The following is a 19,350-nucleotide window of genomic DNA, read 5'->3' as shown; positions in this document are numbered from 1 at the left end:
ATATTGTGAAAGGGTAAGGAAGATGTAGGAGTAAAAAAAATCTACTTCCTACTCTTTTTAGAATATATACAATCTAATTTTATTCAAAATTCTATTTTGTTAGTTTAATTTTCTGTGTTTAGTTTTTATTTTAACATATTCAAATAAAAAAGTCCTTCATTCATTAGAATCAAACTTTCATTAAAAAAACAACAACACACTTTTGAAATGTTTTGTTTTTCAATAACTTATGCACTTTTATTGCTGCTGCCTTTTTGTGTGAAATCCCACACCTGTTGTGTTTGTGTTGGCTTTACTTTTGCAAAAAGTGTCTTTATAATGGAATAGTTTTTGTCTAATTTGCTTGATGAAGCTGAATATTTCACAAGGGTAACATTTGTGCAATCCTCAGCCATGACAGGAAATTGCTGCAGTGAAACACTCATACATACAAACCCAATTTCAATGTGCAAGTCATGGTAAAATTCGCCGCAGCATCCAGCTGCATGAATTGTGCACCAAAACGTGTCATTGCACCTTTGTCTGCATCTGCTGCTTTACGCAAACAAAGGAAACCGCAGCAGAAAGAGAAAAAAAAATATTTTATGCAAGTATATTTCTTTTGCATCACTTACTGCAACGCAGACCTGCAAGTTAAGTTTTGTATCTGTGCAGAAAGACAGTCACAAGCTCAGGCATATTCCTGGCAGGCCAAGAGGTGTGGTCCATACCGAACCAAAGTTATTGTAATGAATGAAAACTAACAAAATAACTCAAGCTAAAGTTGAAAACAAAATGAAGTAAAAACAAAAATACTTAAAAATGAAAAAGCAACTGAAGCTACATCATACTATCCATAATTATTGCACAAATGTCCGATGTTTTTGTCAATGTCAACTAATATACGCAAGCTTTTGAGTTTCCTTTTGGTGTTGCTGTACATCCCGAGATACAGAAGAAAGAAGGTCAAACAGTTGTTTGAGAATTGTCGTTTACTTTACATACTTGGTGACCCATTTTAAAATCTTTCCCCCGAAAAATACTCCATACATGTAGAAATAAAGTAAAACTAAGCAATAAAAAAACCCCAAAAAAACCCCAACTTGCTCTTAAAAAATACTTAAAACTGTCTGAATTTCAAAACAAAAAATAACTACAATGAAAAATCCCAAACTATTTGAACCCCTTACTGGACTGGTAACCAGTCAGTCACAGAGCACGTGTAGACAACACGACCATTCACTTACATTCATACATCCACTGTGGCGTGTGAGTGCTAACCGGATTACCTGGAGAGAACCAATACAATAAGGGTCAGAACGAAAGGCAAGATTTCAAACCCAGAACATCTTGAATGTGAGACAGAAGTGCTGTCACCACAGGAAAAATGGAAGCACAAGACACAATTTCTCAAAATGAGAACTTGAAATTTTCAACGGGATGTCACAAAATCCTGTTGAAAACAAATACAGTATAGTGTTCTACAAATACAATTTACCAACAACAATAGGTATTAAGGGTGTATACAAACATACTATGTGTGTGTGTGTGTGTGTGTGTGTGTATATATATATATATAAAGCTAGTATTGTTACAGACTATAGTACTACTTTGTATATTGTGAAAGGGTAAGGAAGATGTAGGAGTAAAAAAAATCTACTTCCTACTCTTTTTAGAATATATACAATCTAATTTTATTCAAAATTCTATTTTGTTAGTTTAATTTTCTGTGTTTAGTTTTTATTTTAACATATTCAAATAAAAAAGTCCTTCATTCATTAGAATCAAACTTTCATTAAAAAAACAACAACACACTTTTGAAATGTTTTGTTTTTCAATAACTTATGCACTTTTATTGCTGCTGCCTTTTTGTGTGAAATCCCACACCTGTTGTGTTTGTGTTGGCTTTACTTACCTATGTGTTTGTCACAAACACACAGGTAAGTAAAGCCGGACACAAACTTTGTGTCTGGTCTTTGCACTGAGGGATTTATCAAAAGAGACAACCGTTGCTCTTCAAACGTTTAATGGCAAAATAACACCACAAACTAAAATATTTACACTTACATGTAACATGTAAACACAGTCTTCTGTACAGAGGAATATACATGCAAAAGTAAAAATGAAGTCATACAACATTCAATTTGACATTGCCGCAGTCAGTGTTGTTAGTGTATATCAAATATGAAACAGTCACTCTCGAAGGTTTACATCCTGGCTGGAGGCAAAATGCTTTCCGCCCCTCTCTGTACATCTTTACATCACAAGCAAGAGGCGGATGAGGGGCTCACAAAGGCTTTTAATTACTTACAACGTATTTTGCTGAATAGCGGCTTTTACATCATGAGCTCAACATATTTTGGGAGGGAAACCCAGACGCACAAAGACAAATAAAAATGACATGAAAACATTTCAGATTAGTTGACATAACCCTTCCAATGAAATTAGAAAGTGTTTCCGCTGTATCCACCACGTTTTAGCAAGCACCCTCGACAGCTAAATAAACAAGAGGACATAACACAAAAGGAAATGTCTCCTAAGTGCATGAGGCACCCCATGCTAAACTCATGCTAGATTGGTCAAGGATACGAACATAAAGCAAGCAAATGAAGTCCCGCCTTAACGCAGCAATGAAATCATCAAACATTCTCAGGAAATAATAAATAAAATGTCATGAATGTAAACTCTTAAATATCTGGGTTCACTGTGCTCTCTATAAGTTAACACGAAAAATTATAACACAGGAAAAAAAATACAAAACTTTGGTATTATTATGGAAACAAACAATGACAAAAGAAATGCATAAGTGCCCGATTCTCTTTTTAATAGATACACATTTTACATTGTTGCCAAAGCTATCATTCAGCTGGGGTTTAGCAGATATTAGTACTGAACTTAAAACAAAGAGTTAACACAAAACTGACGTCTATTGCGGTACCAGTTACGTACATGCCTTTATTTCCTTGAAAGACTACAATTACAAAACAAATTGTCATAAATAGTTGCTCAAATATTCAAGCTGCAACATTGCACATGGAAACCGCCATAAAATGAGTGCATTTTTCTAATTTAGTGCATCATCTCTTTGTCACTAATATGCAGTAAATGAAATACGTCTTTGTTCAGTGGCAAAAAGACTGTTCAAAAATGACAAATGAAAAAGCGAGAAGAATTTATTTACAAGTAAGGCGGGGATCTAAGAAGCTTTGTCTTGAAAATTTCATTCATTGAGCTTGTGCTGAAAAGGACTACGGCTTTGAGGCCGAAGACAAGCAAGAGGACAGCACGCGCTATTGCACTCAAAGTAACCGCAGTGGAAAACTTGGTCTTGTCTTCCCCTTGCTGTGACAACAAGCCGGCCTCTCTGATGGACGCCACGCGGCTTGCACATTTTTCTGCTTTTCCCTTCAACTTATATTAGACCTACGTTTGTTTTTCCTCAAAAGTCACTAGCATGTTTGTTCCCTAACTGTACACGGGTTTGCTTACAAAAAGTAATCTCTTTTTACAAAGGAAAAGGCTTCTTCCGTGGTCAATCAAAAGCAGCCTGACACACACTGACTATACAGTATTCTATTTCCTTTATGTAACACTATATGACTCGCAAGAAATGGACAACTTGACTTTGTGCCCGCTAAGTTGGCATTGGAAGTCTTTCACGGATTCCAACAATTTCTTGTGCAGGCATAAACGGGTTATGCCGAGGTTAGGGGAGAAGGGGCGGAGTCAATGGATTGATCAGCAGATGTCATTCAGTCAGTCAGTCAGCAGCAGCAGCAGGACACGCGTTGATCAGTGAGGGAACATAGCATCAGTGTGGAAGTGTGGATCATGAAAAAGCACACGTCTGTACGCCAAACATTCCACCAGAGTCGGGTGAAGAACAGCAACCCGATTGGGAGGGCACATCTCTCGGCCCGGGTACTTCCGGTTACACGTGGTTAAGCAGGCGGCTGTGGAGAAACGCTTTCAACGTCCCGATGGGCCGTACATCATTCTGGTGTTTCCGTCTATCAATGAACGAAATGAGCCGGGACGTGTCCAGATGTGAGGCGGGATTCTGGCACGGCGGAAGCGGCATGCGATTTGAGGCGGCGTACCCGGCGTCCCTATTCGCGACGCCTGGAAGGCGCAGCCACGGCTCCCGCAGGCAGGCGCTCGCCGAGGGCCGTTGCTCGGGCTCCCCCTGCAGCAGCAGGCAAACAAAGTCGCGGGCTGCTGCGCTCACGCCTTCAAAGTAGTCGTCAGGGAAGCTAAAATCCAGGCGGCAGATGTTCAAACACGTCTCCTCGAGACTCTCGTCCAGGAAAGGCGACGCGCCGCTGAGCACGACGTAGGTCAACACACCTGCAAGACACATTTTTTTTCTCAAAATATGACATTGGACAATATGTTAAGAGGCTAATGATATATAACTTGTCGGTGTTGAATATTTATTAACTGTATGTGTATGGGGCGGCCCGGTGGTCCAGTGGTTAGCGCGTCGACCTCACAGTGCAGACGTACAAACGTTCAATTCCAGCTCCAGCCTCCCTGTGTGGAGTTTGCATGTTCTCCCCAGGCCTGCGTGGGTTTTCTCCGGGTACTCCGGTTTCCTCCCACATTCCAAAACATGCATGGCAGGCTGATTGAACACTCAAAATTGTCCCTAGGTGTGAGTGTGAGCGCAGATGGTTGTTCGTTTCTGTGGGCATTTGATTGGCTGGCAACCGGTTCAGGGTGTACCCCGACTACTGCCCGAAGACAGCTGGGATAGGTTCCAGCACCCCCCCGCGACCCTTGTGAGTATTAGCGGATCGGAAAATGAATGAATGTATGTGTATGTATTTACCAACTCTGTTTCCTTAGTAAATAAAGCTGCATAAGAAGCTGGAATTGGCAAATACGTGGCACATTCTCGCAAATTTGCACTCTTGCCAGAGTGAAAAGTCATAAAAATGGTGGTCCCAGCAAGTGAGTCGATGCATCCTTTTCAACATAATTTAGAATACTTTGTGGATTTAAGGAAATAGCCGCTGGTAAAAAAAAAAAAAAAAAAGTGTTAATTTTATGTGTAACAGAACGTTTTGTCACCGGGTTTATTTCCTCTTTAAGTCAAATTACTCCTGCAATGTATTGGTATAAAGTTGGATGCCCCCATGGTCTTTCTGATTCAAATGAATTTTATGGTTAAAAATACACCTCCGAACTTGTATAAAACCTCAAATGCGAGACTTTTGTGTAATGTGCGAGACCGCAGCAAATTTAATGAGACGTGAGGTCAGTGAACATCAAGTGTGTTTTTTGGGGCACAAAAATTTGGACCACCCTCAATGTAGGGTGTCAAGAGAATATAACATAAGCTGACACACATTCCAAGTGTCGTCACTAATAAAAGTTAAGTCAGGCTATTTTATTGGGTACATTTATAAATGTTATTGATGTGAGATGCATCTGTGATGCATGATGACATCATTCTTCACGAGTATTTTATTTGTTTTATGTCTTAAGATAAACACAGATTAACTTTCACACTTGTAGTTGAGATGGCAAAACTCTTACTTATTTGCACTATTTTTTCCCACATATTCACGATTTTGCTGGATTTTTTTCCTTTTTAAATATATGCATCTCAGGAGGTGCATATTTTGAATATAGACTTGAGGGAGTCTATATTCTGCTAAACCCTAAAAGAGAGCTTTTTTAGGAAGGAAATGAGTTGATAACACTCAGTGGCAAATGAGTGTTCCATTTCTGAATTGTTTCTGTGTGAGACATCACACGGTTATAACGCAAAACTTTCAGGGCCAAACCCACAAAGCACCGAGACGCATTCTGCGTGATATTCACCAACTGCACGTGTTTTGTGAATTGCTCCGGTTTTACCGGTTAGCACTACGAAAAAAAGCCACGTAATCAATTCGGCCCTCAGTTGCTCTTCATCTTTCTTAATGCTAAACAGACCTAAGCTCCATATGTCGGACATCAGAGAGGCAGGCTGACCCAGGACCAGCTCGGGGGCCGAGAACTCTGGGCTCCCCAGAAGAGGGTGAATGTAGGTGGAGGGTGGGTTCAGCTGAACGGCATCACCGAAGTCAGTGAGCTTCACCACAGGCTGGGAAGACACCTGTTCTACCACAATGTTCTCAGGCTGCAGAAACATCGACATGTGGTACAGTTAGGACACCTTCCGCGTTCCACACAGTTTATAAAAGTATTGCACTAAACACAGATTGCTATACTTTGAGGTCAAGGTGCACTATCCTCCAACCGTGCAGGTACTGAAGCGCTTCGAGAATATCTCTGAGGTACAGAGCCACTTTCTCCTCCGTCAGGTTGCCCCAGCTCACAATGTAGTCCAGGAAACGCCCTTGGTCTGCCCTGAACACAGCAGCCAATAACATAACTTTAGTCATGTGGCTCTGAAGCAGCTAACATTGTGGCCTTCAATAAAGTATCCCACTGGGTGCCCTGTACATGAAGTATGTAGAAGTTGCAGGCTCCAATAAGAGCAGTTCAAATGAATCTTTTAATCATACTTTGAATTTCAAAGATGAATACAGAAAAAAAAATGGCACAATGCCATCAAAATGTCCATTGACAAATTGGATTCCAGCTTTTACCCAAGTGGTCCTAAATTGCGCGTTTATATGATGTACTTACATCTCTAATATAAGAACATAGCTGTTGGCCGTCTCATACGTGTCCAGGAAGCGGACCAGGTTGGGATGATCCACCGTCTGGAGGAGTTTGACCTCTTGCAGCACCTGTTCCCGTCGCAGCAGCTTCTTATTAACATGTTTCGCCGCCACGGTCCATTTGCTGCCTCTCTGGTCGCACCGCTTGGTCACTGAGAAGCGGCCTCTGCCGAGCAGAAATTGTATGTTTTTGTTCAGATATACTGCATTAAGGGGGAAATGACCGTGTGAATGAGTGGTGATCCACGGTAACTACTTGTCTGGCGTACGCGTGTTTTTCTTGCTTTAGAGCTGTTGTAGTGTCTTAGAGATGATGGTGGGCAGTGGCGGGTGCAGTGGTGTGCTAAGTACAGTAGATGTCCAAGGCGAACGGGCCAATTTCAATGCCCCCCCACCCCCCTCTTAAAAAAAATTCTGATGAGAGGGGGGAAGGGATGTTTTTACTGTTATGGCATTCACGCAACTTGGGGATCGGACTCAAGCTGAGCTAAAAATCCAGTCATATTGGCAACGGCGTGCCACCGCTTGATTATTCTACCTTGCTCACTACTGCGGTACCAAGTGTGTTTTCTGTAGTAAATCTATTTTGGTCACTTATCCTTGTTTATGTTTTTGGGATCCGTTTTTTTTAACCAGTTCTCACCCAAAATCCAATTCGCCAACATGAAGTTCTGACCAAACATGCAAACATGTATGGGTTTACTCTCGAGAAAAAAGAAAGAAAGCTAGAGAAAAAAAGAATGTAGAAATAATGCACGCATTCCTACCTTCCAAGTTCAGAAATATCAGTGTAGTGGGATTCAAAACCACGTTTCCAAATTGCATTGTTGCTGTCATCTGGGCTTCCTGGAAAAAATACAATGTTCTGTCACTGATTCGTTTGATTTCAACCCACACTAGACTTCAATAACAATAACAACCATGGAAGAACCCACACCTGAAACTCTGAGGCTGGCGGAGGAGGTTACAGAACCTGCTACATTCATAGCAACACAGGTGTATCTGCCATTGTCCTCCATAGTCACCCCGAGGATACACAGGGTTGCCTCTCCTGTCTCACTGTGGGAATTATACACAAATACAATGTCATTCTGAAAAAGTTAATGCTTTGAATAGGAGCTGGTCATGTCAGAATGTTCATGTCTAATAACTAATTACAGTCTGTAATATCAGACACAATGTGTAGACCCCCTCCCCTAAAAAAATAAAATAATAATAAAAATCAAAGAATGATTTTCAGCGGCTGGAGTGGAGGAAAATCTGCTTAAAATTCAGAAGAAAATTCAAATGTGACTTTGGCTCTAGCTACTTCAAGCATCTTGAATCCAGCGTTATGTGATTTACCGTATTTTCTGGATTATAAATGTTGTATGGCTGGTGCGACCTACACCGGAGCGATTCATAATCCGGAAAATACAGTAAATGAAATGAGGAAGGGTGGGTAGTACTAGGCTAACTTCATATGGAACAAGGCGGACTTAGGTTATTTTTGGAATATGTTTTGGCTGACCTTGTGAGCCTTTTTACATCACTCTTGTCTCCTTGCTGCTCCAAACAATTTACTGTAAATTCTGCTGGAGTGCATGTGCAATGTAGTAAATAATGACGCTATTACTGCTCCATTTGACAATATACTTATAACTTTGGATTATTTGGTCACTTTGTGACCTATGAAATTTCAGAAAATGAAGAAAACTGATCTTTTTGCCTATTCCCTATTCAACTGAAAACCATGTGATCCGCTCCGATTTACAATCATGTGATTGGATGAGTACATCCCTACATTCTATCTTAATCTATCCAGTTACCTGTAGGTGATGCTGTATTGTCCGTTGTTGCTCAGAGTGCTGTTGTCCGGACCTCGCCAGGTGACAGCGGCGCGGGGTCGCCCACTCAATTTGCACCTGAGAGTAACACTGTCGCCACTCTCGCACGTTACATCGCTAAGCGGGATGAGGAACTCTGGAGGAGCTGCATGGCAGAATAACAATGGAAGATGAGGACAAGTTGTACCTTTCAAAGCAAAGAACCAGTAAAGAACGAATTGCAAAACAAGTCTAGCCCATATACTGTATTTGTATTTTTGGGGGGGTCACATCCCCCTAGCCATTGCCACAATTTGAAGATTAATAATAGAATATTAGATCTCACCACGACCACACAACTACCATATAATATTATTGCTTAGTTTTTGACACGGGTAAGACAGAAATATTATAATCCATCCCTCACTTTTTCCTAGAACCCTTATCCCAATTAGGGTCGGAAGCTGGAGTCTAGCCCAGCTGATCCTGAACAAGAGGCGGTCACTCGGAGGGGCACATGCAGTATGAACAGCCAATCATTGACACACACTGACAGTGATTACCAATTAAGATCTTAATTTTTTTTTTTTGGAATGAAGGATAATGGCGAAGTAGCCATAGAAAACCCACATAAGCGCAGAGACAATGTGCCGTTTACGTTGCGCGCATGAGCAATCGCGCACGTCTCTCACCCTTCCAGCACACACGATGCATGCAACTCACACACACATTATATTCTTCCATTCATTTCTTAATTTCCAGCCCAGTTTAATCTATGAACAGGACACCACACCATTCCCACTTTCCTTCCAAGTTCAAAAGCACGACCGAGGGTGCACACTCAATAATTCTTCTATTGTTTACTTTGAATATATATTGACACACAAACACTCACCACTGACGAGACGCAGGTGACATGCGGACCGCTCCATGCAGGAGGTCCAAACAGGTTATGAGCCTTTTAATGAATTAATTACGGCTCTTTGAAATGTCTGAGAGGTCAGGTGATTGAAATTTTTTGATTTTGAGTTTGACAGTTCAGCTGTTGGACGACGGTGGTGATGTGGTGAAATGAGGGGATTGTGGTGATGATTTGGGCTGCAGAATTCTGGACCAGAAGCCGATTATGGCGGAGTTTGTGATGGGCACCGAAAGGAGTGAGTTGCAATAATCAATATGGGACGTGACGAGACCTTGGACCAGGATAGCAGCGGTATGAGGGATGAGAGGGGGGTGGAGAATATTGATGTTTACGTCGGTGGAAAAATGCGGTTTTTGATGTGAGAGTGAATGCCAGTTCTAAACAGGGTGAAAAACCCGCATTGAAAAGTAGTTTGAATTAGTTCAGTTTAATTAAATGAATACAACTCAAATTATGAATTGTTATATTGGTGAAAATCTAGCCAGGACCTGCTCTGGGCATAACGCCTGTGTTCAAACTTTGGGGGTTCACCATGTTTAACGTTTCCACACATATTTATTCAGGAATACACTCACCATCGCTGATGAAGTTGGGATTCAGAAGCTGCATTGGAAATATGAAAACATACAGTATATAAGTTTCCAGTCCACATGAGAGGATTTAGAAAGAGAAAGAAAACAGATGATCATTTGCACTCTCCACCTTGCCAGAGACTTTGTTGGCCAGGTTGTCCTGAGATTTGCGGTAGCCATTCTCTAATTTCCGACCGTCCTTGTCTCTTTTCTCGGACTTGCGGCGGATACGAAGCGCAGTATGCCATGATAGGGATTTTCTAAACCAAAGAAGAGACATCACATCAATCATATATACATGCTTTTCTGACATTTGCAGTACACAACTGTTTGGTTTCAGTTTACAAACAGGAGAAATGTCTGTGTTGACTTACTTGATAGTTCCATCTGGGAAATCGGGTGTAGTGGAGGATGAAGTGTGTCCTAATACAAAGCCAGGAATCCATCCCTCAGCTGCAGGGCAATGCTCATTGGCAGCCCGGTACACCAAGAACATGTTTTGCTGGTTGCTGGCCAGTATTTGGACGACTTCACCCTGTGCTACACTGATCTCATCCTCCTTCACTGCCACATAGTCTTGGGTGACCAACATGGTGGACACACTGCTGCTGCTGCTACTGCTTTCACTCTGCCAGACGACAAGAAGCGCAAAAGAGTATGAATCTGCGAGCAAAGTCGTAGAGCAAGTCGTTTTTCGTGTCTGCTTTCTATCAATCAAACAGCATGATTTGATTGACCACGGTGTTTAAACTTGACTAGGCACATGCATTAATGGAAGCAAGTTAAATTGATTAGAATATTGCAGACATGGAAGTGTTTAATTTAGTTTGTAGTGACAAGTTTTGAGAAAGCAGAAGTAATGATCCTCTTGCCGAACAATTTGTGACAAATAGCAGTTAACTGAGGACAAATGACATTTTCTAAACATCTAAATCTGTCAGAAAAGTTTGAGCTTGGGCAAGGAGTGGAATTTAGGAATAAATTAGTCTAACTGTATGTTCTACAGGTCGTCATTATTTTTTTATTTGTCCTGAGGCCTTTCACAATATGTTCCTGATGGCCATGGCAGCCCCCCCCCCCCCCCCCCCAATCAGGCAACCATGAATGAAAAAAGTATGGTCGTGAGACGAAGTAGGTGTACAGGACAGGGAAACGCGACAGGGCTTTCATGTGATTGATGTGCATTACCGCAGAGATGTTTAAATTGTCAAAACATTTGCCACAGCGGTCACAGAACAAATGAGAAAACATAATGTAAAACATAACATGACAAAGCAGGCACACACTCCTCAACCCCGCTGTACGAAATAGGGTGGGACAGGAAACGTTTATTTGCGGGCATGTCATACTAGCTGCAACACTTCTGCAGCTAAGCCATTTGTTTAAAAAAAACGCCTACTGTGGCATACTTGTTATAAACGCGTATGACTAGGCACATTGAGAGAGAGAGAGAGAGAGAGAGAGAGAGAGAGAGAGAGAGAGAGAGAGAGACACTTTTGCATATTTTGGCACAAAAGCTGGATCATTGACTTTACATGTACCCAGCCATGCTAAGTCTTAAGGTGGGCCATCCAACCAGGCAGAGGAGCTTCACTCAACTGTGCCAATGCCACCAACATCCTCCAAAGCTCCCCAGAGTCCATCCATCCATCCATCCATTTTCCGAACCGCTTAATCCTCACTAGGGTCGCGGGGGGTGCTGGAGCCTAACCCAGCCGTCTTCGGGCAGTAGGCGGGGGACACCCTGAACCGGTTGCCAGCCAATCGCAGGGCACACAGAGACGAACAACCATGCGTGCTCACACTCACACCTAGGGACAATTTAGTGTGTTCAATCAGCCTGCCATGCATGTTTTTGGAACGTGGGAGGAAACCGGAGCACCTGGAGAAAACCCACGCAGGCCTGGGGAGAACATGCAAACTCCACACAGGGAGGCCGGAGCTGGAATTGAACCCGGAACCTCTGCACTGTGAAGTCGATGTGCTAACCACTGGATACCGGGCCGCCCCTCCCCAGAGTCATTTGTTTCATTTATAGAAAACCATGACAGAAGGTAAGTAACAGAGGCATTGCCAGACCTTGTTTACCGGGGCATGTGCCCCAATATTAATGAGCTGTGCCCCAATATTGCATCTGGACTGCCATTGGACTGACCGGTATGCTCGAGTGAGAGAAAATTGTTATGGCAGTTGTGAATGTGTTACTGCAAAGTGGCTGTACGTTCATTATTACATACAGATTTAAGTGTTTTCATTGCAAAATAAAGTTGCTCACTTTTATGAGCATTATTAAAGCAAGCTGACCAAACAAAGCACTCTTTGATCTTTTCTGTGCTACAAAATTTTGGGGACAACAACAGCGGCCCTCTTCAAATCAATGTAGGACTTTACGTTTGTACACATACCTGTACATGGGGCCACTGCAACAGCAACCACCCACATAGCTTTCCCTTTATTCTGCTTATGTTGTGGTGTTCAAAGAGTTCGTAGTTGTAAAAATAATTTCATCCCGATAAATATATATTGGTACATCCATTAACATTTTTTTTTTTTTTTTGTGAGTGCAGCAGTTGGATTGAGGCACGTGCGTGCATGTGTGTGTGTGTGTGTGGGTGTGTGTGTGTGTGTGTGTGTGTGTGTGTGGAATGAAGGAGATATAGTAGGGCAATGACCAATTTTTTCCACCACGGTCCGCCTCATGATCCAACTGCTATTTCATGGACTGGGAACCATCTGTTACACTTCTGCCATGGTATTAACGAACATTTGTGGCTTCTGTGTTCCACTTCAGAAGATTTTATTTATGGTTTTAAAACATATCTGTATAGCCCACAAACCGGTACTGGGCTGCGGACCGGTGGTTGGGGGAACATTCTAATAGGGGTATAGTAGAGCTTTAGACCGAGCAACGTCCCTGGTGAGGGGCTGGCAGCAAACATACTGGCATTCGTGGTAAACCACATGCCGAAAAGCATTCCGACTTTGAGTCCCTCGGACTCTCCCCATCTCTCCACAGCCCATCATGGATCCGGTAACAGACCGTGGGAGAACTTAGAAAGACTTGAATACAGTACTGAGGAAAAAACTGCCAACATCCCACACCACAGCATGTTTCGGGAAAAGGAGGCTGATGTGACCGCCGGGAACATAGTGCAAACGTAGCATTAGTCACGTGCATTCTGCCACCAGGAAGAATCCCCCCTTATGTTCCCAAACATTCGCTCTCACAGGATTCGTCCTTAGAAAAATTAGATGAGAGACCAGATGCGTTGAAAATGTTTGCAAACAGAAAAGCTCAAAGTGGAAATCAAGCGGAAACAGCTTCGCTGTGACTTAGATTTTCCCTGTTAGTACAAGAACAACATGTTTGTCACACGCATTCTGGGTGAAGTTAGTGTGCTCGGATAGCCATTAATTCCCAGTGCAGTAGTCGTTGCAAGCTGTTCTCAGATGCGGCGGCGTGCTGACTGAGTGGAGCCAGTCGGTGAAGGCGGGGTTAGTGAAGGTGAGAAGCTTCTGTGAAGCCGTGATCTCGACTTGGCCTCTTACCCCGTTGCTCTGGGTGGATTGTATGGATTGCTCGCTGGTGGAGGAGCATGTGCTCATACGATCTAAATCCTTACTGTGGGTGGAGTGGCGATGATGAGCGGGAATCCCGTGGCTTCCTCTGCCGAACGATTCCCCTCCACCACTACCATCACTGACGCAGGAACTTGGTCGGCTAGTGGGAGAAGGAGGCACTGACGGGATTGCAGCCCAGAAAGGATTGCCTTTGTGAGACTGGCTGGTTTGGATAAAAGCTTCCTTGACACCTCCCGGAGACTGAGGCGAAACCATAGGCGAGACTGTCCTGACTCGAGGATTCTTGAGGGCCAAATGCAGAGGAGCAACAGCCATTTGTGGGATAGCGACCGCTTGACGCTTTTGGGGTTCTTCACAGCCTCCCGGACCCTGTCTTACACCTCTTTCCAAGCCCGAGTTGCCACCATCGCTACAATCCAGCAACTCCATCTTGGGCACCTCAGAATTTAACAGCTTGCCGTTCGAGGTGGTGTCTGAATACAGGCTAGAGGGGTTGGATTGGAGCTGGCAGGGTGACCACATACCTGCTGATCTGTCAGGCCCTTCAGGGCCTGGGTGGTGGTGGTGGTGGACGGGCTGGGGTAGGCGTGAGGAAGGCTGAGGAATTCTTGAGGGTCTGGAGCGAGGGCCGCAAAGAGCAGAGTTGCCCCCTGATCCTCCGGAGCCACCGCCGCCACCGCCACCTCCTAGACTGGAGGTACTGGTGGAGGTGCTACCTCCAGGAAGGCCTCCTGTGCTGCTACTGTTATTGGGTGGAGCCAAAGGCCCACTGCCACCCACGTGGTTTCTCTGGTACTCTATGGGGGACGTCAGGGCTGTGAAAAGGAATGAAGAGTCAGTCTTGCAAATTTTTAGCTCGAGCTCGAACTAAAACAAAAGAAACATTAGTCATGGGGATACGTTACACAGATGTATTTTTTTGAATTTCCTTTTATAGAAAAAGAAACATTTTCTCAAAAAATATTTCATCGTAAATATGTAGTTCTTCAGAGAAGATAACAAGACTGCATGCTTGCATAGTGGGCGCTTTTAAAGGAACGCACAGGGAAGTAAACCTCCACTATCGGATTTGATGAGACATTTTATTCCAAAGGGTAGTACTAAATGTTTTGTTAAGATCTCTTACACGGCTTACTGCGAGCAACAAACGTCAAGCTCAAGCGAACCTTCTTGTTTGGGCAATCTATCTACCATAGCCTAACATACTGTAAGTCAAACAACATCAGTCACAAAAAGAACTCCTCACTGCTAGGTTAGGTTCCGTCTTTCAATGATCGTGTTGATATATCTGAATCTATTTTTGAATCAGCTCACCAGTTGAAATGTAAAGTGCAGTCACTGGTGGTTCTCTTTCGAAAGCAATTTACCTCAGGTCACTTCTTTTCGATTGACACTTTCCACATTAAACCTACAGCGCTAAAGAAGAAGGCTAAAACCAGCCATTCAAGCAATTTACAATTTTTTCTCAACTGCCTTGGACAAAAGACAGAAGGGATTGTTTTGCAGTGGTGCTATCAGAGAATGTTTTCCCTTTTGCCACCCTGAAGAACATGTGACATCACCGTACATTCAGCAGTTATTTAACATTCTGCATGAGCACTGAGCAAAATGAATTTTCCAAGCAATCTTCTGAGAGGGTCATTATTCGCTCACCATTGAGGAAATTGCGCTGGTTTTCTAGAATCTGGCTGACCTGGTGGAGCCAGATTTGACAAACTCCAGGGCTTGTCGAATGGAGGGTATACCTCTCCAAAGTGCCACTAGACGATCTCGAGGTTAGCGTGAATTTGCAAGGGTCTTCTGCATTGTCTTCCAGACCAAGCCAGCTCACCTGTCATAGTGCAACAGGAGAGAAGAGTCAGGGAAAATGACAGAGGAGAAAAGACATTACTTGAGTTTTGTTTTTGGAGTTGATGCATTCTACCATAATGTGAGTATATCATAGTTTTATAGCCATATATGAACCTTGATGCTGTTCTTGAAGAGGTAGCCGGGAGAAGAGAAGCCCTTCTTCTTGTCCAGAGGTTCACTGAATATAACAATCTGCTCAAAAAGGAAGACTCTCCTTTCTTTCATTCTTGACAAAAGTCCCCCATCCTGGTCTGAAACCAAGAAAGTGTCTTGCAGGAGCAATTTGCCCTGTGCTACAATTTTACCCTAAAAGACAGAAAAAGAGTGAACTAATCGATAAACAAGTAGGGGCAAGGGAATACATTTTAGTGCACATTGCCACCTAGCGGCAGTTGCTGAAATGACACTCAATTTAGCAAAATGTCCCATCAATTTACAGTACAGAAAATGAATCTTGAAGACATGCACAAAGACAAGCAAACAACTATGAGAGCGGTCTTACATCGAAGCCTTGAAGGCGGCCAACATTCATCATGTCGTTGCAACACTTAGGCACAATGCACATCACCTCTACAGCTTTCTGAAACAAAAGAGGAAATGCAAAACAAATTTTAAGAGCCAGGGTGCAGCCAACACTATTTTGTACACTGCGCAACATCCATCATCTTCAATCTTGAATGGGAAATGATTTTTGCTTTTGTCGAGTGTAGTTTAAGTGGTTACAATTTCAGAGTCGTTGGTTTTACCTCCAGCTCCGAGGAATCCACTCCGGCCTTCTTAGAAACTTTGAGAAGATCCTAATAAATTATAAACATGCACAGATAACTCACGGGTGTTGAAAACATGTGTGAAGTGCGCTACTTTAATAAACTGGAGTTTGTTTACCTTCAGCAAGAGCTGATATTTCATTATGCGCTGGACAGGCTTGATAAGCAGATCAGTGATCTGCAACCTGTGGCCTAATCGCTGCTTGAGTTCCTGATTAAAGATAGTAAATTGATTAGATCCACTTCACGGTCAAAATAATGCATGTATAAGACATATTCGGTAATAAACAAGTAACAGGAAAAAAATAGAAACTCTTACTTCAAAATACGTGTCAATGTACTCTGACACTATGTGCTCTGATTTGGGCTTGTTTTGGCAGTAGACGATGTACATGTGAAACCTGCGCTCCTGCAGTAAGCAGAAGACAAAAGTTGGAGGAAATATAGCAGGTAAAAATATAAGAAAGTATAGTATAAACAAACTACAAGTGAATCTCAATGAATTATAAGACAGTATAGTAGAAACAATTATTTGAACTAAACTAAGTTTTCTTACATTCTTGTATTTCTGTGTTTTTCTTTGCTTTTACGTGTCTTAAATTCTTCTCCTTATGAAATACCTTCAAATGTATTTTTACACACACTGAGTTAACCTGAGTATGAAATATGCCATACAAGTAAAACTGCCTTGCCATTTGTTTCAGTTCAATTCAAAAAATGAATCTTGAATCAACTCAACTCAACTGTATTTATAGAGCACTTTCAAACAGCCATCGCTGCATACAAAGTGCTGTACATGGAGCAAATTAACAAATACAACAAACCGTAAAGCAAATCGGTAATAAAAACAATAGAAAGCACCGAACAGCAAAACCAAGAACAATCTAAGTCATGCTGAGTCAAATGCCAAAGAATACAAGTGAGTTTTGAGGCGGGTAATCAACAACACAACAGACCAGACCAATTCTGACCGAGCATCAATTAAAAAAAAAAACCCAAATAAAATGGTTTCTAATGTAATATTTTATTTCTTGTGATGGTGAATTACGGTTTTTAGTTATCTGGAAAAAAAAATCTTTGACTCTGCGGATCGTGAATCTAGACAATATGTTAGTTTTACCTTTTGAGCTACTAAAATGAAATATCACTGGTTTATCCGTGATATTTTAATTACTTGAGATGCACCTGAATTATAATTATACTATTCATACTATAAGTGTCGGTATACAGCACTTTATCAATTAAATCAAGAGCAAATATGAACAGTATAGCTGTTTACCTGTTTCACAAATAAAGAAGCAAGTCTGTCAGGATCCTCCAAACACTTTTCAATCTCTCCCAGGAAAAAGCTGTGACAGCAGTACGAAACAAACACATTATTTTCGCAACCTTCGAAAAATGTTTTCGTATCCGCGAATGCAATGAATAAAGGCTTTGAGCATACTCTTTGTGCCAGTCATAGATCTGATGGATGTTTCCAAAGACAATTTTGTCTTTTCCTCTCATGTCATCTGGAACACCTTCCTCCTTCATTCTGCTCATGTAACCCTAGTGGGGGTTATAATGCAACATAAAACACACTTGCGCAGTCCCTCGGGTTCACCTAAAACAGAGTCTGGTAGGCACGTTGACTAAAATAAAAAGTGCTGATTCCGGTTCATATTTAACTTCTTCTTACCTCCACAACTGATCCCAAGTCTCTGACATAGTCTCGTTCAGTCTCCACCAACTCCAGAAGGACGTAACTAAAAACAAAAGCTCGCAACTCAATACAAATAAAATGCACTGAGGAAGTACTTTGTACAAGCACACGACTGCAAAAAAGTTTCACAACTACACCAAAGTCCTCAATGTATATAAAGAAAGCAAGGTCCTGTTTTGTAACTCACTGTCTTCTCTTGAGGAAGCCGGACTTGCGCTCGTCCACCTCCTCCATGGGTGAGGATGATGAAAGGAGGGAGTTGTCAGAAGGGTTGAAAGAAGGAGAACTGCTGTCACCTTGCTCCACTGATAGAGAACTGGGGCGATCCTCAAGTGACTGAAGAGTTACAAGATTTGCGAGATGGATGATGAAGAAAAAAAATGTGTGGATTATACAATTGATTAAAAACGAAAATGTGCAATTTATGGCAAGGTTGTGATGGGAAAAGAAGTGCTTTGGACTGTACTGAATCACCACAATCAGTTCATTAAAAATATTTATTCCCCTAAAATTGTGTTGTTGGATCATTCACGGCTTCGTCATTCAGTTCACAGTTCAACCCTGAGGTTCACATTCATTTCTCATTTTTTACACACACACACGCACGCACGCACGCACGCACAAAAAAACTAGCTATTGTGTCCCACTTGCTATTGATTCTTGACAAACAAATTCACTTTTATATCTCTACGTTCGAAGCCTGAAACGTGGCAAAAAAGTAAAAAAGTTAAAGTGGGTGGAATACTTTCACAAGCGTCTGTATGTATGTATATTTGAATACATGTAATGCATGCCTGGGGAAAAATGGAGAATGCAATGCCCTTTTGTTGAAAAAGAGGACAGCTGGCATGAGTGAGTCACAATGCTGAGAGATGCCTGGTAGGACACCATGCCTCTGTTAACAACACCCAAGCAAAGTGTGTTTGGACAAATCTGAACTCTTCTGTGTGCAAATTTACCACAAATGCATGTATTTATGAGATTTCTTTCTCACCATCTTGCTTTTGACCAGTTCCTCGATGGCACTGACTAGTTCAGCAGCACTGGGAGTCTCTGAGCTGCTAGGCCGAGCAGGCAGTCGGGATGCAGACTGGCCAAAGAAGACAGAAACAAGAACAATTAAAAATATATATATTTTGTTTTAATTAACATTTTGATATCTCAAATGTAGATATCTTCATGATCAAGAAGCCATGGAGACGCTATGGCGACTGCTGTTAGTGTTTGTGATCAGGCTCACCAGAGGAGAGTTTGGCCCTCCGAAATTCCACATGTTCAAAAAAGGAGTCGGTGGGTGTGTCGTTCCTAATAAAAAGGTTAAATTGGGGCCAAATTGGAGCCAACCAGAGGCTGGTTTCAGGGCAAGAAGGGTTGAGGGGAAGTCAAGGGCATGCTCTTTGATTAAAACGGTTGCATTCACACTCAACGGGTCAAATTTATGAGAAATAGGAGTGTTGCTTGATACTCCATCAAACTCACGGGTCCATCTTAGG

General features: G+C 42.2%; 1 protein-coding gene across 1 annotated transcript in view; it reads right to left on the bottom strand.

Moving 5' to 3' along the window:
* Positions 1 to 1,988: 1,988 nt before the first annotated feature.
* The window catches only part of triob (trio Rho guanine nucleotide exchange factor b), a 106,929-nt gene continuing 89,567 nt past the window's right edge, over positions 1,989 to 19,350 (bottom strand). The window contains exons 40-61 of the mRNA XM_019880019.1: positions 18,852 to 18,947; positions 18,045 to 18,193; positions 17,834 to 17,900; positions 17,600 to 17,703; positions 17,435 to 17,504; positions 16,475 to 16,564; positions 16,274 to 16,366; positions 16,135 to 16,185; positions 15,891 to 15,968; positions 15,503 to 15,694; positions 15,191 to 15,368; positions 13,505 to 14,352; positions 10,330 to 10,583; positions 10,086 to 10,215; positions 9,959 to 9,986; positions 8,465 to 8,627; positions 7,594 to 7,715; positions 7,424 to 7,502; positions 6,622 to 6,822; positions 6,201 to 6,339; positions 5,923 to 6,109; positions 1,989 to 4,326 (exon numbers count right to left, since the gene is read on the bottom strand). Coding sequence (XP_019735578.1) covers positions 3,911 to 4,326; positions 5,923 to 6,109; positions 6,201 to 6,339; positions 6,622 to 6,822; positions 7,424 to 7,502; positions 7,594 to 7,715; positions 8,465 to 8,627; positions 9,959 to 9,986; positions 10,086 to 10,215; positions 10,330 to 10,583; positions 13,505 to 14,352; positions 15,191 to 15,368; positions 15,503 to 15,694; positions 15,891 to 15,968; positions 16,135 to 16,185; positions 16,274 to 16,366; positions 16,475 to 16,564; positions 17,435 to 17,504; positions 17,600 to 17,703; positions 17,834 to 17,900; positions 18,045 to 18,193; positions 18,852 to 18,947 — 3,735 coding nt within the window. The 3' untranslated portion in view covers positions 1,989 to 3,910. The remainder of the gene's footprint in view (positions 4,327 to 5,922; positions 6,110 to 6,200; positions 6,340 to 6,621; positions 6,823 to 7,423; positions 7,503 to 7,593; positions 7,716 to 8,464; positions 8,628 to 9,958; positions 9,987 to 10,085; positions 10,216 to 10,329; positions 10,584 to 13,504; positions 14,353 to 15,190; positions 15,369 to 15,502; positions 15,695 to 15,890; positions 15,969 to 16,134; positions 16,186 to 16,273; positions 16,367 to 16,474; positions 16,565 to 17,434; positions 17,505 to 17,599; positions 17,704 to 17,833; positions 17,901 to 18,044; positions 18,194 to 18,851; positions 18,948 to 19,350) is intronic.

The sequence above is a fragment of the Hippocampus comes genome, unplaced genomic scaffold, assembly GCF_001891065.2.
Source record: "Hippocampus comes isolate QL1 unplaced genomic scaffold, H_comes_QL1_v1.1 scaffold135, whole genome shotgun sequence".
Classification (NCBI taxonomy): Eukaryota; Metazoa; Chordata; class Actinopteri; order Syngnathiformes; family Syngnathidae; genus Hippocampus; species Hippocampus comes.
The sequence above is the reverse complement of the archived record's forward strand: the minus strand, read 5'-3'. Positions and strand labels throughout refer to the sequence as shown.